A 19,804-nucleotide genomic window follows, 5' to 3' on the forward strand; every position below is an offset into this window, starting at 1 on the left:
ATGTGTTGATAAATATACTTGTAGAATACTGCATTGAAATAAGCTGGAAAACGGCATCAGTTATTCATAAATAACATCAGCTTTAGTTTGTATAGTATTTGTATTTGTGTGTCATGCGTAACCAGTATCCTCACCATCATCCCCAGGATCTCGGTCCCTGAAGGAGCCGGAGCGGATCATACTCTTGGGCCGCTCCACCAGGGACAGTGTGCTGCCCAGCGGGGAGGCCGTGTACAGCTCAAACCCGGCGTCGTGGATGGGGATGCTGTTGGACCGGGTCATCCTCGGGGTGCCACTCCCTGGACTGGGGGCCACTGTGGGGCGAGAGAAAAGGGTGTGACAGAAGTTAATGGTGGGGGGTAGGGAGGCCATAAAGGGGCATTGAAGATCTAGGCTTTAACTTAACTTAAGGCTCAGTCATTTTTCGCAATTACAAATGGCCTACAGTCAGTAATCTGCAAATGGAATTATTGTGTGTGTATGCAAAGGTACACCGTGATACAATGATGATGACAACATGCGTATACCAGTATTGACCGTCTACTCCACACATGCCTGTTGATGAACTGACACCGCTAATAAATGATCTGCCATCAACACTGGCAACGGGAGCAGAGCCAGAGGGTCAGGTTTGGGCACTCACCCACATTGGTGAGAGGACCCTTTCCACAGGAGGAGCGGGGCAGGGAGACGGGGGAGGGGAGCTGGGGGGGGCTTTGGGACTCTGTGAGACTCATGATGGTGTGAGAGTGACGCCTGTCCTTGCTGTCATCCTCTGGCTGGGAACTGATGTACTGACTGCAATCAGGAGACAGGGGGCAGTATTACACATACATGTAGTCATTGAACAAGCATATTCTTCCAATGTCATTTACAGTGGGTTTCCAAAATATACTATAGGTGTGTGTTTATGTGCACAAAGTGCTTATGCATTGCACAAAAATAGATGCACAGAACTGAACAGTTTAAATACACGTAATTGATTGATTTCATTGAACGTACCTTAATCCTTTCTTTGGGAGAGTATTTCTATCCCTTTGTGCACTGTGGAAACAAAAAGGAAAAAGACAATGTCAGGGTACTGAGGTCTGCACGAGCAAAGAAATGAGGCAATGAAATGTCATACTGTATAGGGGGGAAATTACATTTTAATTATAGGAGGAACAGCACATTAACATTCGATTTAGATTACAGTCAGGGAAGATTCAGATAATAGGCATTCAGTAATAATAGCCCCTCCTTTGTTGGCATGTGGAGTGCCTTTGTTCCTCTGCGGGAGCTGGCTGGAATGGGAGATGTACTGAACAAGGGAATGAGGACAATAGGGACTCGACAAACTGCTGACTCTAAAACCGACGGGCCCCAGATGGGGAACGGATCAGAGCCGGACCCCCTCAGTAAGAACCCCGGCGAGAGAGGTTCAGAAGGGATAGTGCAAGGTGGGAGGGATGCGGACAGATGTGGCCCAGAGAAGGACAGGGTCAGGGCCAGATGTGTGGAAGAGCCAGCCATTATCTGGGAGGAGAGTGTGCTTGCTGTGACCTTGCAGCTGTCTTTTCCTTACAGATCTGTGCATGAGCGTGTGTTTATTTCACTGCTTTCAAAATGAACTCCCAATCTGCTCCTTCTGCATAGGCATAAGCAGTGGGGTATCTTTACAGGATGTGCTTTGGAAATAAATATATTTGTCCAAATCAAAATTGACTAAATACATTGTAGGCTACATTACTGACAACTGACCGTGCCACTATGAAGTAAACATACTTTTTTGATATTATTTTTGTCTAGCCTCTCTGCTTTGATCTGTGCCCAATATTTTTTTGGGTCTCAGTTATAACACGATACCTATGCAGTATTTTCTCTTTTGTGCAGGAAAGGTTTTTTTGAAGCCTGCTTTATTCCCGGCTTGGCCGTTAGATGGAGCTATATCCACTCTTAGTCCCGCAGCCCCAGAGGCGAATGAAGGGCCATAAACTCATAAAGAGCAGTAGCTTCCCACCCGTCACCTTAAGGGGGTAAAGATTTAGAGATTGTTCTGCGAGAGGCATACGAGCGCATAAACAGCAGGGGCGGCAGGAGGCCGGGTCCAGACAGGAAATTCAGGCCTGTGTCCCTGTCAGGGAGCACATGGAGCAGACACTTTATTGTGGAATGAATCACTGGGGTACGAAATGCCCATGGGCTGAAGTAATGCTGGCCGTAGTGAGAGAGAGAGAGAGAGAGAGAGAGAGAGAGAGAGAGAGAGAGAGAGAGAGAGAGAGAGAGAGAGAGAGAGAGAGAGAGAGAGAGAGAGAGAGAGAGAGAGAGTGGGGGATTCATTATTCAGTGTGCTGGGAAGGGCTGAGAGAAAATAAGCTAACAGCATGATGATTCAGACAGCCAGACTTTCACTGTCTGCTACTGATGATGGCACCATATGAGCTAGACTAGATGTTTGGTCAGTCCCTCAACCACATAAACATGCTCTGTAGTTCGCCCAGGCTATGCACTGAAGCATTAGTGAAGCATACCCACTCTTTTTCAACCAGACATGAAGTAGTGCACTGCTGAATAGTTACTGCTGCAATGTAGCATACGGCCTCCGGGTTCTCTCAGTAGCCGCCAAAGTCATGCATCAAGGAACAAATCAAATGACCTAGGTGAAACATACCTGTCAGTTATGGACAGAGATGTTCTGCTGCCGGTGCTCCAACCACCCAGCGAGGCTCTGTCTTCAAGCCTGGACCCTGTATCTGAGCCGCTGTCCCCAGCCGGCGAGACGCTCATCTGGAGGGGCAGTGACTCCATGCTGCGGTGCAGGCCAGAGAGCCTGGGGTAGAGCAGGGGGGAGCCGGAGCTGCTGCGACTCATGGACGTGGTGGAGAAGCAGTCGGACGTGTTCACGTTGAGCAGTGGGGCGGGGCTCGGGGTCAGGCTTGGCGTCGTTGAGACCAGTCCCGCCAGGTCCTGTAGCTTGGAGTATGGAGGTACTCGGGGTGGGAGCTTATCCTGTATGCTCCCGACTCCGGAGTCCGCACTGCTGGTACTGAGATTGTCTAGCTGGACAGGTTTGCTCATGGATTTATTGCTGGATAGTCTGTGGATTTAAAAAGAGAAGATAAACGTTTGAATATGTGTCTATGCTGGCTTTTTTAAATATTACATGAAAGATGCAGCATTCTAATTCAAGCCAAGAAAAAATGGTCCTTGAACGAAACAAGAACCAATTGGGAAGAATCAAATATCATCAACACATTGGCCTACCTATGAGGTGTAGGTGAGGAGTGGTCCGAGAATTTCCCCCCAATCGACGGATGTCTGAGACCCTGCAGTTTGGAGCTGGGAACATCCACGGTAGACTGGGAGGAGCATGTGGAGCTTGTGGACTTCACCGACCCATCGCCACACTCCGAGTCAGACACCACCGCCTTGGCTCTGGCCTTCTCCTTCTCCCGGTCCGTCTGGTTCACCGGAATATTTCCGCCGAGGCTAGCTCGGCCCGCGCTCTTTCCACTTCCCGGCTCTTTGAGTCTGGATGGGGGAGGGATGGAGGAGGTTTTAACGCTGAGAGTGCCTATGTCTATGGTGCTGCTGACTGGTCGCACTCCCGGACGAGCCCCCACAAGCGACAGCGCACTGGACTTGGCAGGTCGCGGCAGGCTGCGGTACTGGATGTTGCTGCGCGCGTTGGGGGACAGGAAGCCTTGTTCTGAGTTTGACACGTCGAGGCTGGTCTTTCTTCCCCCTCCTGCGGCAGGTTTGACAGGGATGCCCGTGGACCTGGGTATTTTGCCAACGGTAGCTGAGCCGCCTGAGATGGCATTGCCTCCTGCAGTCATCACTGTGGCCGTGCCTGTCGTCGGGGTGGGCTTCTTGTAGCCAAAGGAACTCCCTGCGGAGGGCCGCACAAGGCCGGATGGTGGCTTACGGTTTTCCCCTCTTTCTTTCCCCGCATCAGAGCATGACCGCTGAAGTCCTGAGTTCTTCAGGGCTAACTTTGCCTTATCCACCGCTTTCTCATCGATTTTTGAAGCTGCAAATGAACACAACAAAAATAACATTGCATCAAAGGTGGCATGAGAGCAAAACCACATTACTTATTATGAATGGAGAAATACAGCTAATCAAAACACACCTCGACATCCATAAAACAACTCATCAGTATTCATTAAGTTGAAGCTAAATACTGATATCCCAGGTGAACCAAACTGCACAGCAATAACGATGGTAAATTACAGCCACAGCAAATGGTGCCCAACCTCTGATGCCATTTCACTAATAGAGTCAGACCTGCCACCGTTGCTATTAATTACTCTGAAAATGTCCAGCCCTGATCTAAAATAGCAGCTCCCATGGTTCTACAGGAAGCAAGAGAGCTCTACTCTTGAATTCTTACCACACCCTACTGGAAAAGTACATTTCGCTCTCCACAAAGCGTCCGTGTGAGTGTGTGTCATCTGTCTTATGCAGTATGTGTGTGCATGTGTTTGTGCGTGCGTGTGTGTGTGTGTGTGTGTGTGCGTGCGTGCGTGTGCGTGTGTGTATGTGAATTTACTTGTGTGTGGGTATTTCCTTGTGTGTGTGTCTGTGTGGGTGCCCATGCGTGTGTATTCGCATGTGTGCAAGCTCAGCAGTTCTCAGCAGTCTCTTTCACTGTGTGTTCACCAGCCTCTCTCCTTCTTTTCTCCCCCCCCCCCCCCCCCCCCTCCTTGTGCTAATGTGAGTAGAGGGTGATATTCATCATCCAACTGGGCACATGTGGAGTAAGACTGGAGTGTTTATGGTCTTGTGACCCTAATTCAATTAAAGGCAAGTATGGCAGTGGACATGAGGCCACATGGATGCCGTTTAAGTAAGCCGATACAGATGTCTGAATGCACATTATAATTCCACGAAAGGTTCCTTTGGTGTTCCTACCAAGTAGATAATTTGTTTTGATTCTTTATGTTTAAACAAAAACAGCTTTCCGTCACACGTAAAATCCATCTCTGCGCTGAAGATTATAAGTTATTGTTTAACGGTTACACAACAATGCCAAACTGAATGTGATACTAAGAGATGGAATAGTCGAGTGACAGGCATCTGGATTCTCTTAAGGGTGTTTATAAATATCCATGACAAGCAGATAAAGAAACAGTGGGCCTGATCCCAAGGGAATGTGACAAAATACAAATGGGGTCTTTGGTAAATTTGAAAATTAGGTTAGCTATGAAAACCCCAACTTGAACGTGCCTAAAACGTTTCTGAAAGGCTTTTTAACATTTTATAGCACAAACATGACAGAGTCAATTAAGAGAGAACTGATTTGAGAGTGGAGTGGATACATTAAGTGGGAAAGGGCACTGCTGACACTGCTGGTGCTGTTCAAACACAGTGTAAAGGACCTGAATGCAGGCACCTAATAATGTCTTTCTTCTTTTGTCAGAGGATTCCTGCCCTTGAAACTGTTTAGCCGCATTAAACTTGAAATCACCCTATTTGCACGTTTGGATTATCTGAACGTTGCTGATTGCACCAAGCCCTCTGTGGAGAGCCACAGATGACCCCCCCACCCCCCCAACCCCCCATGAGGCACTCTACCTAATAAGCATATGTACCGCGCTGTTACTGCCACTGTGTGTGCAAGTGCATGTGAGTGTGTCTGCGTGTACAGGCAGGTGGGTGTGTGACAGGGAGGGAAAGAAAGATTAGCTGCCATGATAGGAATGTACAAATGCAGACCATTCTACAGTGGTCGTATGACCACTGAGAGTAATAAACTTAAACATTAAACTGATAAGATTTTTTTCGCTTACATTTTTGTACTTTCTACTAGGGTCCAAATCCAGAGAGGTCAATTAATGAGAATTTCTTTCCTTGAGCATCCTTGATTCTCCTAACTCTATACTGAGCTCCACGTCAGACCCCAGAAGGACTCTCTCTGTGCCAGACAATGCCATATCAGACCCAGAGACTTTTAAAAAATAAAATCCAGAGGACAATAATTGCATTTTGGTTGCTTGATACTTTTCTGTACATAAATCAACTATTAAGGCCTACTGTTACAAATATCAACCATATGTTGTCAGCGAGCCGTGGTAGCGCTGCCTTCTAAAAACCAGCGATAATTCAAAAGTGCAAGCGTGAGCTCAGCCAGCCCGGTTTGTCTGTGGGCTCGTCCCTATTATCATGATCTGAGAGTCCTTCCTCAGAGGGTGTGTGCACTCCGTAGGATGTGGAGGGCACTGCTGACAAAGGCTTTCGTTGGGCAGACTCTCTGAAAGACTAATGAGCACTTATCTTTCCCTTTCCCTCTCCCTCTCTTTCTCCCTCTCTTAGGGATGAACTGCTCTTCCAGCATAGTTGACAATCTCGCTCGTGGTTTGCTGGCCTACCGCCTGAACAACTGGTAGACAGCTCTATGGTTTTTACTTTCCTTTAGAGCCAGATGATGTCTTTAAATATCATTTCAACTCATTCCTTTTTTTTCATTTGACATTACATTATGATTTCTAGAAAAGAAAATCTGACTGGTTTCTTAGCATGCATTTCCCATTTCTGCATAAACTAAAATCCTTTTCTTTCCAAGATGAGGGATTAAACTCCAACTCATTGTCACGTCAGCTGAAGGTGTAGAATCCTAGTACAAAGCAGATGTTGGTCTAGTTTTGTCACAGTATTGTGTGCCATGTAGTGAATGGTTGAAATATTTCAATGTTGACAGCAATAGTGAGGAGAGAAATTAAACATGTGTCTGACAAATTGCTCTTTTAACCTGTGGCTAGACGTGTACCCCAGAGACCAGCTCACACAAGATACACTGTCCAGATGGTCTCTTTGAAACCCAGCTGCACAAACTGTAGGTATTGTGCACTCTGTGGCAGCTGACTAGCCACGTATTGTGACAAAAAAAAAAAAAAAGGAGGGTGACACCGAAGAAAACGTGTAAATAAATAGCTGGTTTCTTTTTTGCCATGGTGGGCCTTCAAACAGCTGCTATAAATACAAGGTCCATTGGGGAAACTAAATGCCACTGGACACAGAAAAACAAAGGCTTTGTGCGCTTTGGCACTGGCAGGAAGGGGAGATGGGTGGAGACGGCACGGGTGATTTAAAGCACGGTGGTGTGTTATCAAAGCCGTTTGTGGGCAACAGCTGTCTTGGCACGACGCCAAGGCCCTCCCCTGCCACAGTGTGGCACAGTGGGCCATCATCCGGCACCAGCCATTTTCACCGCCACGAGGGGCTCATCTAGGCTTTGGTCATGACGGAGTCGAGCAGCTGATCTAATAGTTATAAGGCGCTTTCGATACAGTGTGTTTGAGCTAAAGAGGATTTTTCTGTGTGTTTTTTTTAAAAGCCTTACTGAAATGCCATGATATTGCCGTGGCTGTTTTTTGCTTCTGCAATGCAGCTCGAGCACAAGCAACACAGGTCATCAGTTGACTTCTCACAGAGGGGCAATACTGTGACCATGCTCTGCAGAATAACTAAATAAACCAGAAATATATGAAAGAGAGTGTGTAAGAGTGAGTGTGTGTGACTGAAATTGTAAGAGAGTGTGTGTGTGTGTGTGTGACTCACCTGCTACTTTGAGCATGCTCTGAGAGGTGTGTGTGATGGGCGAGGTGACCCCCACGGGGGGGTTGCGGCCCTTCTTCAGTCCACCTCCGACATGCTGGCTGAGCGTCTGCGGCTTCCTCAGCTCGCCCTTGACCCCAGTGCTCCCGCCTCCGCCCCCGCCACCGTCCAGCGTGCGGCTGCTCTTCTTCCACTTGTTGGAGGTCTCCGTCTTGAGGCTGCCCGTGTCGTAGCCGCCCTCGCTCCGCCGCAGGGCCTTGGCCTCCTCGCTGTACCAGGACAGGCCGCTCTCCACCAGGGAGCGCTTCTCCGCATCCGTGCGCAGCTGGTGGAAGAACAGACCGGGGTGGATGGAGAGAGAGAGAGAGAGAGAGAGAGAGAGAGAGAGAGAGGAGAAAGAGAGGTTAGTCTCACAAAGAAAAGTGTGACCATAGGAACATCAGTGAAGAATGACCTGCCTCCAGCAGAGAATGGAGCAGCCATATAAGGGAGAAAATAACTATCCCAGTCCATAGCCAATTAAAAACTAAATCTGTGTTTGTGCTCATTGCAAACCTGGTAGTTCACAAGGGCCCAAGGTCATTGTTCCACTTTCATAGCATACAAGCACTTCTATGGGACCAAAATGCCTTGTGAACGTAGCTACAGCACACATTCATATATAACATCCATATCTGCTGTATGCATAGAGCATTACACTTGAAGAGGCATAAATATACAATGAACCTCAGCACTAATATTGTAGAGTTGAATTTAAATGCCTGAAATCACATGTTCATAGAAACCATGGTCGTGGTGGAATTACTACTTCAGTTTGACTGCATATTGTATTAAAAATAATTATTCACCTACCCTACTGTTAAAACCCAATCCTTACAAAACACAATATTAGCCTAACCCACAGGTCCATTCGATGTTCCCAACGTAACAAATACCCAAAGCTGAACACCACCAAACATGGAAGTTTCACATCATTCAGCAAAGAGGATCTCCATTTATGTTCTTCGGAGAACCTGTGGTCGCATTCCGCTGGAAGCACAGGGAAGGGAGCTGGCCCCTAGCACACCCCTCATGTCACGACTCAGAGAAATGATGACACCACAGAGGACGTGCCTTTGTTCTGATGCCTGCTCTGCATCACACCAGCGAGGGACTGTGCTTCATCCTCAAGTGTTCGTGATCAACCACAAGTGTTGACAGTGTAGTCAGATCTTGTGTTTAGCATTTTCCCCTGATGAATGGGGATCCGTTACTGAACTCGAATCAGGGAAATGTCACGCTTTGGCCATACACGGAAAATCAGCAATGGAAAGATCCGTTTCATTATTTGGACTGAGAGGACCTTACTGAGGTACTTATCCTAAGGACAACTTTACACTATCCTAAGATATCACAGTATTTACATTACTCTAATTCATTTGTAGAAGATCATATATATGAAGACTTCTATGAAACATTAACATATTAATATCTATATTGTTTTAAAGAAAGTAGAAAACAGACAAAACCCTAGATTGACAATGACGTTTTCACAGGACTATTGTTATTTACATTTTTCTGTAAGAATTGTGCCTGGTCCCTGTGTATGAGCAAGGTACTGGCCAGAAACATCTACTCCGACCCTATCATTTAAGCCAATCATAATCGAGTGCCGTTTGTGTGTTCCACCCCCATGCTGAGGGTGAAGGGTAGGCTCTAAAGATGATACATTCATGGTCAAAAGCAGGGCTGTGAAACCTCCTCTGCCCTGCCTTGTCTAAGCCGACCTGAGGCATCCCGGGCTGGCTGGCCGACCGGGTACAGATGGCGCCACTTTCTAGGAGTGACCTTCACCGCAGAGCGAGGAAAAAGGCACCACTCCCGGCATCTCCACGCATGTGCCGGCGTTGCCATGGCAGCGCCACACCACCCACTTCCAGCAGCACTGGCATGGGCTCACACGACTGTGCGGCAAAACAGACGAAAGCCTCCGCAACCGCCTCAACCATCTAAAACACAGCCGGCAATGACCTACATTGGATATGTGGGCCTATTCACATGTGGGTGTGAAACTGCTTTTTCTGTACACTGTTGCAGTGGGAGGCATTCTAAACTAATCCCTTTCTACCTTAGTTAGGGGGACATCTTCAGCACACACAGTGCTTAGTTCCTGTATGCTCAACTGCTGAGTGAGCGAGAGAGAGAACTATAATCCTTTGTAATGTTTGTGATACTGTTGCTCATGGTGCTGTACCTGTTAACACTTGCCTTGTTTCATTATTGTTTTATTGTAGCTTTACTGTTGTATTTGAACGTGTGTTCTTACTTGTTGCTGTGACAATACTGTTGTGTATTATGGTCATGCTAATAAAGCCCCAGTGCAATTGAATTGAAATTGAGAGATGGAGACACCCTCGTATTTCAAAGTATGTTAGGGGAGCCTCGGCTCTGGGTGGCCGCGAGATGGTGCATGCAATCATATATCAGGCGGCCACATCACAGTGTCCCGGGATGACTTAAGAGCGAGGCCGCATCATGGCAGTGCGGCGAGGGGTGAATCACACACAGCAGTCAGAAGGGGAACGGCAGCTCAGTCTGGCTCTCATCACTGACTAATGGAACACAACTACCCCCCGAGACAGTGTGTGTGTCGGAGTGAGACAGGGAGCAAGGGTGAGTGTGTGGTTGTGTCTGTGAGATAGAGGAAGGAGAAAAGTGCACTGGAGAGGCAGAACATGAGTGTATATATGGTCAAAAGGCAGAACATGAGTGTATATATGGTCAAAAGGCAGAACATGAGTCTATATATGGTTGAAGCAGTGTATACAGTATATGGATGTCTCGTTATATGTGTACATTTTACTCTACTTATGTGTGTGAGTGAGGGAGACTAAGTGTGTGTGTGTCTGTACAGTCTACTGTGCAGTATGAGTGTGTGTGTGTGTGTGTGTGTGTGTGCATGCTTGCGTGTGTTTGTGTGTGTGTGTGTGTGTTTGCCAAGGTCTTGGGACACAGTATACTTCTGTCCATGTAGCACAGCACAGAGTGGATCTCAGATGACTATCGATCACATCAGTCTAAGCTGGTGTATTCCACACGGAGAGAGAGTGGTTTGTTACTCACTCATCCTATTTGTAGTCTCGTGCCCTGTTTGGTCTGGGAGTCACCGATCACGTGTTAAATGTCTCATACTGAACACACACACACATAACACTGATACTCTACACAACCCTCACACTGCACACACACATGTTTGGCTGGCCCTGAAAATAATCCATGAATCTTGAATATGGCTCCTTTGATACAACACACTGCAGCTGTGTCACCGAATACCACGAAAACCAAAACAGGCATTCCAGTAAAATAATGTGCGTTTTTTTAGAGATAAATGACGCCAAAAGATGACTCACCACGATAGCGGAGTTTCGGCGGGAGCCAATGGGCGTGGTGGGCAAGGAGTTGAGCGAGGAGCCAGCGTTGAACTCCTCAGAGCTGAGATTGTCTGAGCCGTCACTCAAGCCACTGCTGATGGAGCTGCTCTCATCCCAGCTAGAGAGAGAGAGAGATAGAGAGGGAGAGAGGAAAAGAGAAAGAGAGATGATCATTCATTTGACATTGTCAAAAAGTTGTAAATCATGTTTCTAAACAAGACTGCTGTATTTGTTCTTTGTCTGGACTTAAGTCTGCTATAAAATGAAACCAGGAGTTGAATTCTATTATGACCCAACTGCGTGCTACTACCTTGTACTCTCTACCGTTCGACATTTTTGGGGGTGTAGAAGTCAGGATGGCACTGATTAATGGCTTTGAGCTACTAGCCTGGAGAACTGCTCCGTCACTTGACAGAAACAGTGCTGCACTCCAGAGATTTCTCTAAAAATAACCGCTAATGAGATCTCTTTCCACAAAACACCATCCATCTGGTAAATTAGCGTTATTAAGACACAATGACTGAACCATGAATGATGCAACACTTTGAACTGAAAAAAAAAAAAAAAACGGTTTGGAAATGAAGGTATGCTGGCTGTTATTGTGTGTCAGTGGGCTGACTGCTTTTGAACACTGAACGTCAAGGATGTCTAGGCGTATCATGCCAATGATATTGCACAAGTCTTATCATGTCTCTGAATCTATACTCAGCATGAGAAGCGAAATCCCAATAAGTGACACAAAAACAAAACAAAACAAAACCTGTTTGAAATGTCCCCTCTGTGAGAACAAGGAAATCACACAATTCTCTTTGGATTGAGGGGATCCAATGAAGCAATGAGGGGGGAGGTGAGACTCTTCCAGATGGGTGGTCGAGTAGGTCAGACCATAGCCAAAGGGGAGCTGGGGATGAGATGGGTGTGGGGGAAGTGCTGAGGGTTCACCTTCAAAATGACAAAGGCCAAGGTTATGATTGCATTCCTAAGGACGCTCTTAATACAACATTCCAATCAAAACTGGAAAAGGGAATTTCCAAGTGTCACTTGTTTTTGAAACTACTTGCAGTAACTTATGCTGTCACTTGCATTACTACAGGTTTCAAGCCCCTGTACATTAGATAACAACTCCATGAATAAAGGTAGACTCCAGAACAGAAATATAGGGTTTCATTAACAGGTTGTCTAAAAGCTGTGGTAAGTACATAATCTCAGTGCTCAGGGCATCCCTGAATGACAGATGAGTGAACTAAGCAGAGGGGTGTGTGTGGGGGAGGGGGGGTAATTATTAGGGTTTGAGTTACACTGTTTAAGCCCACCTTCACCTCCCCTCTTTTGATGATCCCTATATAGTTGGCAGTGCAGAGGAATACAATACCACTTCAATTAGATGCTGCTACGCAAGAGACCTTTAAAAACACACAGCAACACCATCATAATAACTGTCTAGTTACGCTAAGCTATTTAGGTTACCAGTAATCTCAGTGTCTCAGCCAAGACTGCCTGTCTTGTGGTTAATTACGGGGTAGTTTATTACGCTCTGGCTAAGAACCTCACTTGGGGTCATGAGAAAATACAAAGGTTGCACTTCCGACTCTGGAGAAAGATTGGCTACCTGAGCTAGCTCAGCACTACTATAACCATGACCTCATCTCTGGAAATAAAATATGTTTCTCCTTGACCCTTCCAACAGCATGAATCTCAAACAAAACCCACATAGTATTTCACATTAATGCTCTTACAGACACACACACGGACATAGAGACAGAGAGAGGGAGGAGGAGATGTCTTTGATCCCGCGCCAAGATGTTAGCAGTGGAAATTGACCCATCGGTGATGCAGTACTTTCACTAGGAAGCCATTGATAGCTTTTACATAAATAGCAACAGGATTTAAGCCAAATTGACCAAGTGTACAGCTAAACGGTGATCCAAGGGCATTTATCTGCTCTACCAGGCAAAGCTTATATTTATTTCACATAGACCGGAAAAAACTGTTAGACAAACTATCCACCAACAATATCCAATTGACAATGACCAATTCAGATTGGTTCCATGTTGATCAACTGCATTACAATGAACTTGCTGAAAGTAATGTTGACAAATAATTGACAGTAATCATTCTTATGCAGGAGGCCGTTGAGGAGATAAACAAATTATGATTTTTTTTTCTTTATGTGAACGCCTTTGATGATCCACATTAAAGGACCGATTAAAATTGGTTGTCTGACAGAAAGACAGACAATGGTACTGAATGAGCTAAAAACGAAATCCACTACCACTGCCGTATGCCCATTGGTTCAACCCCTTCATTTCTCCCACAGACAGAAGTCTGAAAACGCAAACAAGATTTGAAGAGTTGAGCGAGTATTCAAATCAGATTAGTGTTGTCAACCATATTTGAGTTGACTACGATATGTCAACACGATATTAAATGTATTCACATGTTTGACCTGATGTCCTTGGAGCATCGCATAAAACCTTTGCATTAGAGAACCACTGATGCAATGCAAAGTCAGCTGGACGCCACTGCATACAAGTGCATTAACGGCAGGAAACATGTCCCCCATTTCTCCTTGGTGGCTATAAGCAGTAGCAGGGTAGCACTGGGACGGAGTTGAATAGATAGAGGGACACTGAGCTAATTACTCAGCCTCAGTCTCTCTCTCTTTTTCTCCTACTGCAAGGCAGTGTTCAGCTTGCAGCTTAAAGCCCCTATCTGAAACAGCCGTGGGGATGTCCGCCCATTTCAGAGGGTGGCTCCCAAACACAACAGACAATTTCAGTGCAGTAGCAATTACAGTAGGCTTAATGCCTGCCAACAGGGAACAAAACCCACAAGCACTTTCCCCTTTTGAAACATCTGAGTCAGAGGATGCAGGAGTAAGGTATATAGAGCAGGAGTCAGCGCCACATCAAGAGAGCTAGACGTGCCTCAGAAAGCTGTATTTGCACAGATGACTATTTTATGAGCTTAATCGTGAACTAAAACCATATGTAGCTATCGGGAGTGTAATTTGTATATTGATTTGCCGACACTTATTTTGCGCTTGCTAAGGGAACTAAACCTGGCCCATGGAAGCAACCTTTTCTTTTTTGCTGTGCTGAAATGAAAAGAGTGCATCACAGCTGGCAATAGGCCAAACAAACTACTATTGTTACTACTACTATTGCTACTACACCTACTGTAGCTTGAACAGGAAAACAAACAATGTCTATCTAAAGGAAAAGTATCTGTTAACCTTTTCTAAGAGCTATCTAAGATGATTTTGATTAAGCAAAACCAATTTCTGGTAATGTTCTTTTTCCTGTTAGAGTAAATAATATTTCAATATATTGTATGACTTCCAGTTTGTATGAATGACAAGCCCAAGTATATTTTATGACCTACCGTTTGTATGGACGAAGCCAAATATATTTCCCCCTCACTTCTTGGCTCTCAAACCTTGGAGACATACCTCGAAGCCTGGCAGGGCTGACTCTCTACGAGTCCAGCTAGAGGTCTGTTAGATCTAACGCCAGAGGAAGTGGAGATACTTCTCAGCTCAAACAGCTAAAGGGCTATACTCGAACAAGCCCATTACTAAAATATTATATATGATAAATAGATATGCTTGATGTATTTGCTCTTTTTTTCCAGAAATTATGTTTTTTTTCCCCTCCAACGATCCTTGTCTCATGTCAAAACATACCTGAAAGATAATGAAGTACAATAACAAAAATCACAACAAAAAAAAGATTTCCTTAAAAAGATTCTTCAGATGAACAATGGAAGATATAGCAGACCCATGCAGCGAGAGGACCAGTCCCAGCCTTTGGGTTCCTCTTTTTCTCCCTCTTTCACTATCTTCTGTCTCAGAGGCGTAAATTCAGTATCTGTCAGACCAATGTGACCCAGCATGAGTCCTTGTGCTCCCTGCTTTTCTTAAGGTGTTCTGTTTATCATTTGTTTTCTATCACAAGGCTTTCTCTTCAGTATTGAATGTAATACAGTGTGGTGTCTGAGGCACTAGCACAGATGGTCCCCAATATGTGTCATAAGACCACCTAACCGGTTAAGCCTTAGAGAACAGATTGCCCCGACAGAACACTGAATATGGGGGACCTTGGACTAGGAAGCCAGCATTGGCACTGTCATTTCAATGACAATTTAATGTGTGAAACCTTGGAATTAACATTTGCCTATACCATAATGATGAGTGCTGAACTGGATGTTAAACAGTGTCATGTTCAATGTGTTGTATATCACAACTATTAATGTATATAACATACTACTATTTTCACATTTCAGTACAAATGACATCCCCCCCTTCAGCACCTCTAGTGTTCCATTACATCAATGGCAGCGGATGAATAGTCAATAAAATCCCTTGCACCATAGCCCCATCACAGCTTGCCCATTGTAGATTAACAGAGATTAAGACTACATGTTTGGTTTAAGCAATTGCGGCATAATTACAGTTAATTCCAACTGTCCAGAGGATTATTCTTCCACAAAGGTCCCCACCAATGACATTCTGACAATGTGGATGGATTCCCATTGTGAAGCACTACAGGATATTGGTTTGGTTAACCACAGGCAATGTTTTGACATTGCAATAAAAGTCCTTTGGATGCCTTAAAAAGGATTTCACCATAAGAATACACGATCATATATATTGTCACAGTTATGGCAGATTTAAATTAGGAAAACGAGTTGGGTGTGACCAGAATGTCTGTTTTGCTGTTCTTTGAAGATGGCCAACCAAGCTTGTGAAGTAAATCATAACCATTGGCATATAAATATGAGTCCTCATGGACAAGGGTGATGTGAGTTTATGTTCATATGAGGACCTTGGCCATCCGCCTCCCGTGTCCCTGATAGCCACTCCCAACTAAGCAGACACAAGACTTAATTTCTCACAGTCCCTTTGTTGACATTGGTGAAGAGCTGCTGACATACTGCCAGATGCTAGACCTGATACTGAACAACAATACTGAGACCATCCATACTCCACGGAAAAGTCAAAACACACAGAAAGACAATGATTAAAACTATATCCAAAACCTGTACATTAGTGTCTTAGTTCTCATCTCCATGGTTTTTTATTAACTGTATCACAGCTAGAGACTGACTAACATAAAAGTGAAAAGTCTCAAGAGGCCAACCAATCAACTGATAGTATACATAAATTATTATTAGGACTGTTAACAGCCCCTTATCTAAATGGCCCTTATCTGGTGTGCTCAATCAAAGAGCATTCTGAAAAGACGAGAAACACTCTCTAAAATGAAACCTCACCGGTGTGGTCAAACAGGAAGCAATGGATACAGACAATAGTTGGGTTGGTTCACCATTAACTTCCTCCTACCTCCAACTATGAACACCTCTAAAACATAACAAGGAAGGAGTGGCTCTCCAACTACCTAACCACACTGTGCCATTGTTGGGGATGTGTTTACTATGGCTCCACTCCAGCATTGACAGTTGTAGCAGCCACGCTCACGTTTCGATTGGCAACGCTGAGATGTTTTGTTTCAAATACAGGGAAACAGTACAGGGGAAGGACAGGGAACACTTTTGAATGGAGCGAGCTGCTCCTCCCCTCACTAAAATAACTAAAAGCAGCTGTGGTCTCTCACTACCACCACGGCCCCAATATCTAGCCCCAGCTGTTTGGATCACACACCAGATCCCCCTGTAACAATAACTGGGCTATAATTCAAGTGGAATTCCACAACAGTGTGAAAAAGTTATGTCAGAGGAGCTATGAAATGGTATTTAATGTTCATTTCCACACCAGGTAATTACAATATACAATAAATGCAGTTCCATTGTGGTATGAAGAACTAAGAGTAAATCATGCATCACTCCAAGCTAAGGTCCAGTTTGTTATTAAGGGACCTGACAGAATGAGGCAAATATAATGTAAAAGGATATTTATAAAAGCAGAATATACACTGTCTATCTGTTTGTCTGGGCTGACCTCTGAAATGAATAGTACACTCAATGAGAATAAAGTCTTCTTTTTGGAAATGAAGGTTGTGCAGGTGGCAGAAACATGCTTGGCTAGGTCTGCTGGCTAACTCGGCACGAAACATGAGGACCCAATTGAGAGACATGATTCACTTGCTGGAACTAAAATTGAACGGGGCTTCCTAGGAAGAAAAACTGGACAAACTTTAGCCAACACGACAACTCACACTGATCTGAGTTGTGAGCACTCAGGAGTTTTTTTCCACAAAAGAGAGAACAATGACCTGCATGAGGTCAATACACAACACAGGATACCAGCTAATTAGAATGAGAATGGCACACATCAGCAGGACACTGGCTGCTAGTGGTTCAGTTAGAGCTTCACTAATCTTGGGGAAACTTCACCAAGCACACAATGGCAACATGTAAACATATTTAAACCCACTTCAGATCCAGTGATTTCATATGATCAGTTTCTTAATGTGGTCCTAAAACTGACCATAAATGAGGGACAAAGGGTGTCCAAACCCCAATGTTTAAAGGGCTATAATACAACATGTCTTACCAGATATAATACAAAATGTCCAAGAAAATAATAAAACGACCAAAAAAAACCTCTGTGAAAATCAGAGGTTGTGACATTTCACCTCCTTCCCCTCTCCACCTGTTGACATCAAAACTTTCTCTTAGTGTACATGTGTGTACTACAAAATAAGCATTAGGGGAACAACCCCTTCAAGCGAACATGCATTGTCCAGTCTTGTTATTCTCATAACAAAAGGTCACTGACCTTCTACTGTCTGCACTGGCCATCGTCATCCCTTTGCAGCACAAAACCTCTCCTAGCCATAAAACGGTTAGGCTATAAACAAATCAGCAGCAAAACAGGATCAGGTTTCTAACTGACACTATTCGGGTATGCAGCTTCCTTTTTTGTCAAACAAGCAAGCCTGGGTCAAGTGAGCAAGATCCCTAGTCTCTCAAACGTCCCCATTTGACAAAGACATTTTGTTTTACTTCGCCCCATCAACTGTGAATTAATCTAAGTAAGTAAGTGTTACAAGATAAAAGACTAAAGGTTAATAACAGATGTAAGAAGAACGCTTCATCTCGCATCGACATTGACAATCAGCAACACTACTCGACTGAATGCGTTCTCAACAAAACATTCCAACTTAAACAGAAAAACGAGTTGACCAGCTGGCAAAAACGCAAAACTCTAGAGATTATTGATATGAGCCACGGTTGCAGCACCACCCCTCTATCAGAACTTGGGAATCATCTGTGCCTTGACTATGGCTAATGGCTTGATCAGCTGTCTTTGTTTTAATGGGTTTACATAAAGGGTCGATGGTGGGGTCAGCCACCCAGAAAAAGCCAAAACAACACAGAGCTCCAAGGTCAAAATCAATGAGGTCTAATGGAGATGAAGAGGGGGCCCACCGTCTGTCGTCTAGGTCAGAATATTACAAGATTACCTAAATGTACCCATTATGACAATATTATTTGTGCTTGCACTGAGTAGCTTACTACACACACATATAAGAAGAACATGTCATATTGTTTTCATTATATCATTCGTGTGACTTAAGGGAGCCACCGCCGTGAGACTGCGTTTCAATGGAGTTCACCTCAGTCACGTTCAATTGGAGCACCGGGTGCATTGACACAATTGCGGCCCCTAAAATGTAGGTCACTTTACAGAACACCGTCTGAGACTTAATCAGTCTTCCATTTACACCACAACCTACGCCTAATGGGTGACACACAGACACTTGTCAAGGCATCTCCATCACAAAACAATAGAAATACTTCCGCGACAATGTGAGAAATCCGCTACCCCCACTGCAATGCACCCCCCCACTACACACCCCTTTCACATTCATCGTCTTTGCCTGCACCGTCAGACAGTGACTGACCACCATCCCTCCAGAAAATCAAACTGCTAAAAATAGTCACAATTAATTGCCGGTTGTCTGAATCAGCTCTAAAAATACAGAATACGAGATGTTCATGCCTATGCCAAATGACTGTAACAATGTGTGCTTTTCAGTTGTGTAGTTTCTTAATGTGTCAGATATTAAGTTTGCCAATTTACACCACATGAGCATTTAACGGCAAGACAAGGACACTATGTAACGCATACTAACAAATAGTTTGTTTTAATCGATTGTATTTAACTCATTTAACTCATTAACCCATAACCTACAGCCGAAGTCTATCAACCAACATGTACATCCACTTTGAACAGTCACTGAAAAAGGCCCTTTCCAGTGGCTAAATCGCCAAAAAACGTCACTGTATATGATAAGGGTTGATCTCCACCATGCCCTACTAAGGATCTAAATGCTTATCAATGAAATTCCCCTCTCGCACACCTTGCGGTTTAATATAGGTTACTAGCCACTGGTCCACTGCAGCAGACACCGAGTCACAGGCAGCATTATTAATAGGCTACCCGGCTTTCTTTTCCCTGACTGACATTTAGCTTCGCTTTGTTCACACGTGAAGTACAGCCACATTCATGCTCCAACTATGTGATGGGAAGAATAAATAACCTGTATTGCCTCCCTTACCTTGAAAGATAATGCATTGTCCTCCCTCTCTGAGACGGGAGCTGCAGCACTTTTCCATTGAGAACTCGCCCACTCATCGTTATCCCTCTGCTTTGTTCGCGTTGGACATTGCCTGCTACAATCCTTAAAATCCCACGTTTCCTTCCCGAAAAGCGCGCTGCCTAATTTTCAGATTCCGCCTGTTAGGATTCAGTGAGAATCCGCAGCGGCAATCTCCCGACCCACATTTGGGGAGTATGTGTGGGAGAGAGAGCGAGGGAGAGAGAGAGGAGGAACGGTAAGCCCACACCCCCTTATTCAACCCAGCCTCTCTTCCTACAGCCTGATCGC

At 44.9% G+C, this 19,804-nt stretch overlaps 1 protein-coding gene across 1 annotated transcript in view; it reads right to left on the reverse strand.

Moving 5' to 3' along the window:
- The window catches only part of nav1a (neuron navigator 1a), a gene marked incomplete at its 5' end in the record, with an annotated part of 83,790 nt that overhangs the window by 14,794 nt on the left and 49,192 nt on the right, over positions 1-19,804 (reverse strand). Inside the window, 7 exons of the mRNA XM_080854096.1 lie at positions 135-314; positions 644-798; positions 1,003-1,044; positions 2,651-3,076; positions 3,244-4,012; positions 7,543-7,864; positions 10,929-11,067. Coding sequence (XP_080710222.1) covers positions 135-314; positions 644-798; positions 1,003-1,044; positions 2,651-3,076; positions 3,244-4,012; positions 7,543-7,864; positions 10,929-11,067 — 2,033 coding nt within the window. The remainder of the gene's footprint in view (positions 1-134; positions 315-643; positions 799-1,002; positions 1,045-2,650; positions 3,077-3,243; positions 4,013-7,542; positions 7,865-10,928; positions 11,068-19,804) is intronic.

Source organism: Sprattus sprattus (assembly GCF_963457725.1).
Source record: "Sprattus sprattus genome assembly, chromosome: 16".
Taxonomy (NCBI): Eukaryota; Metazoa; Chordata; class Actinopteri; order Clupeiformes; family Clupeidae; genus Sprattus; species Sprattus sprattus.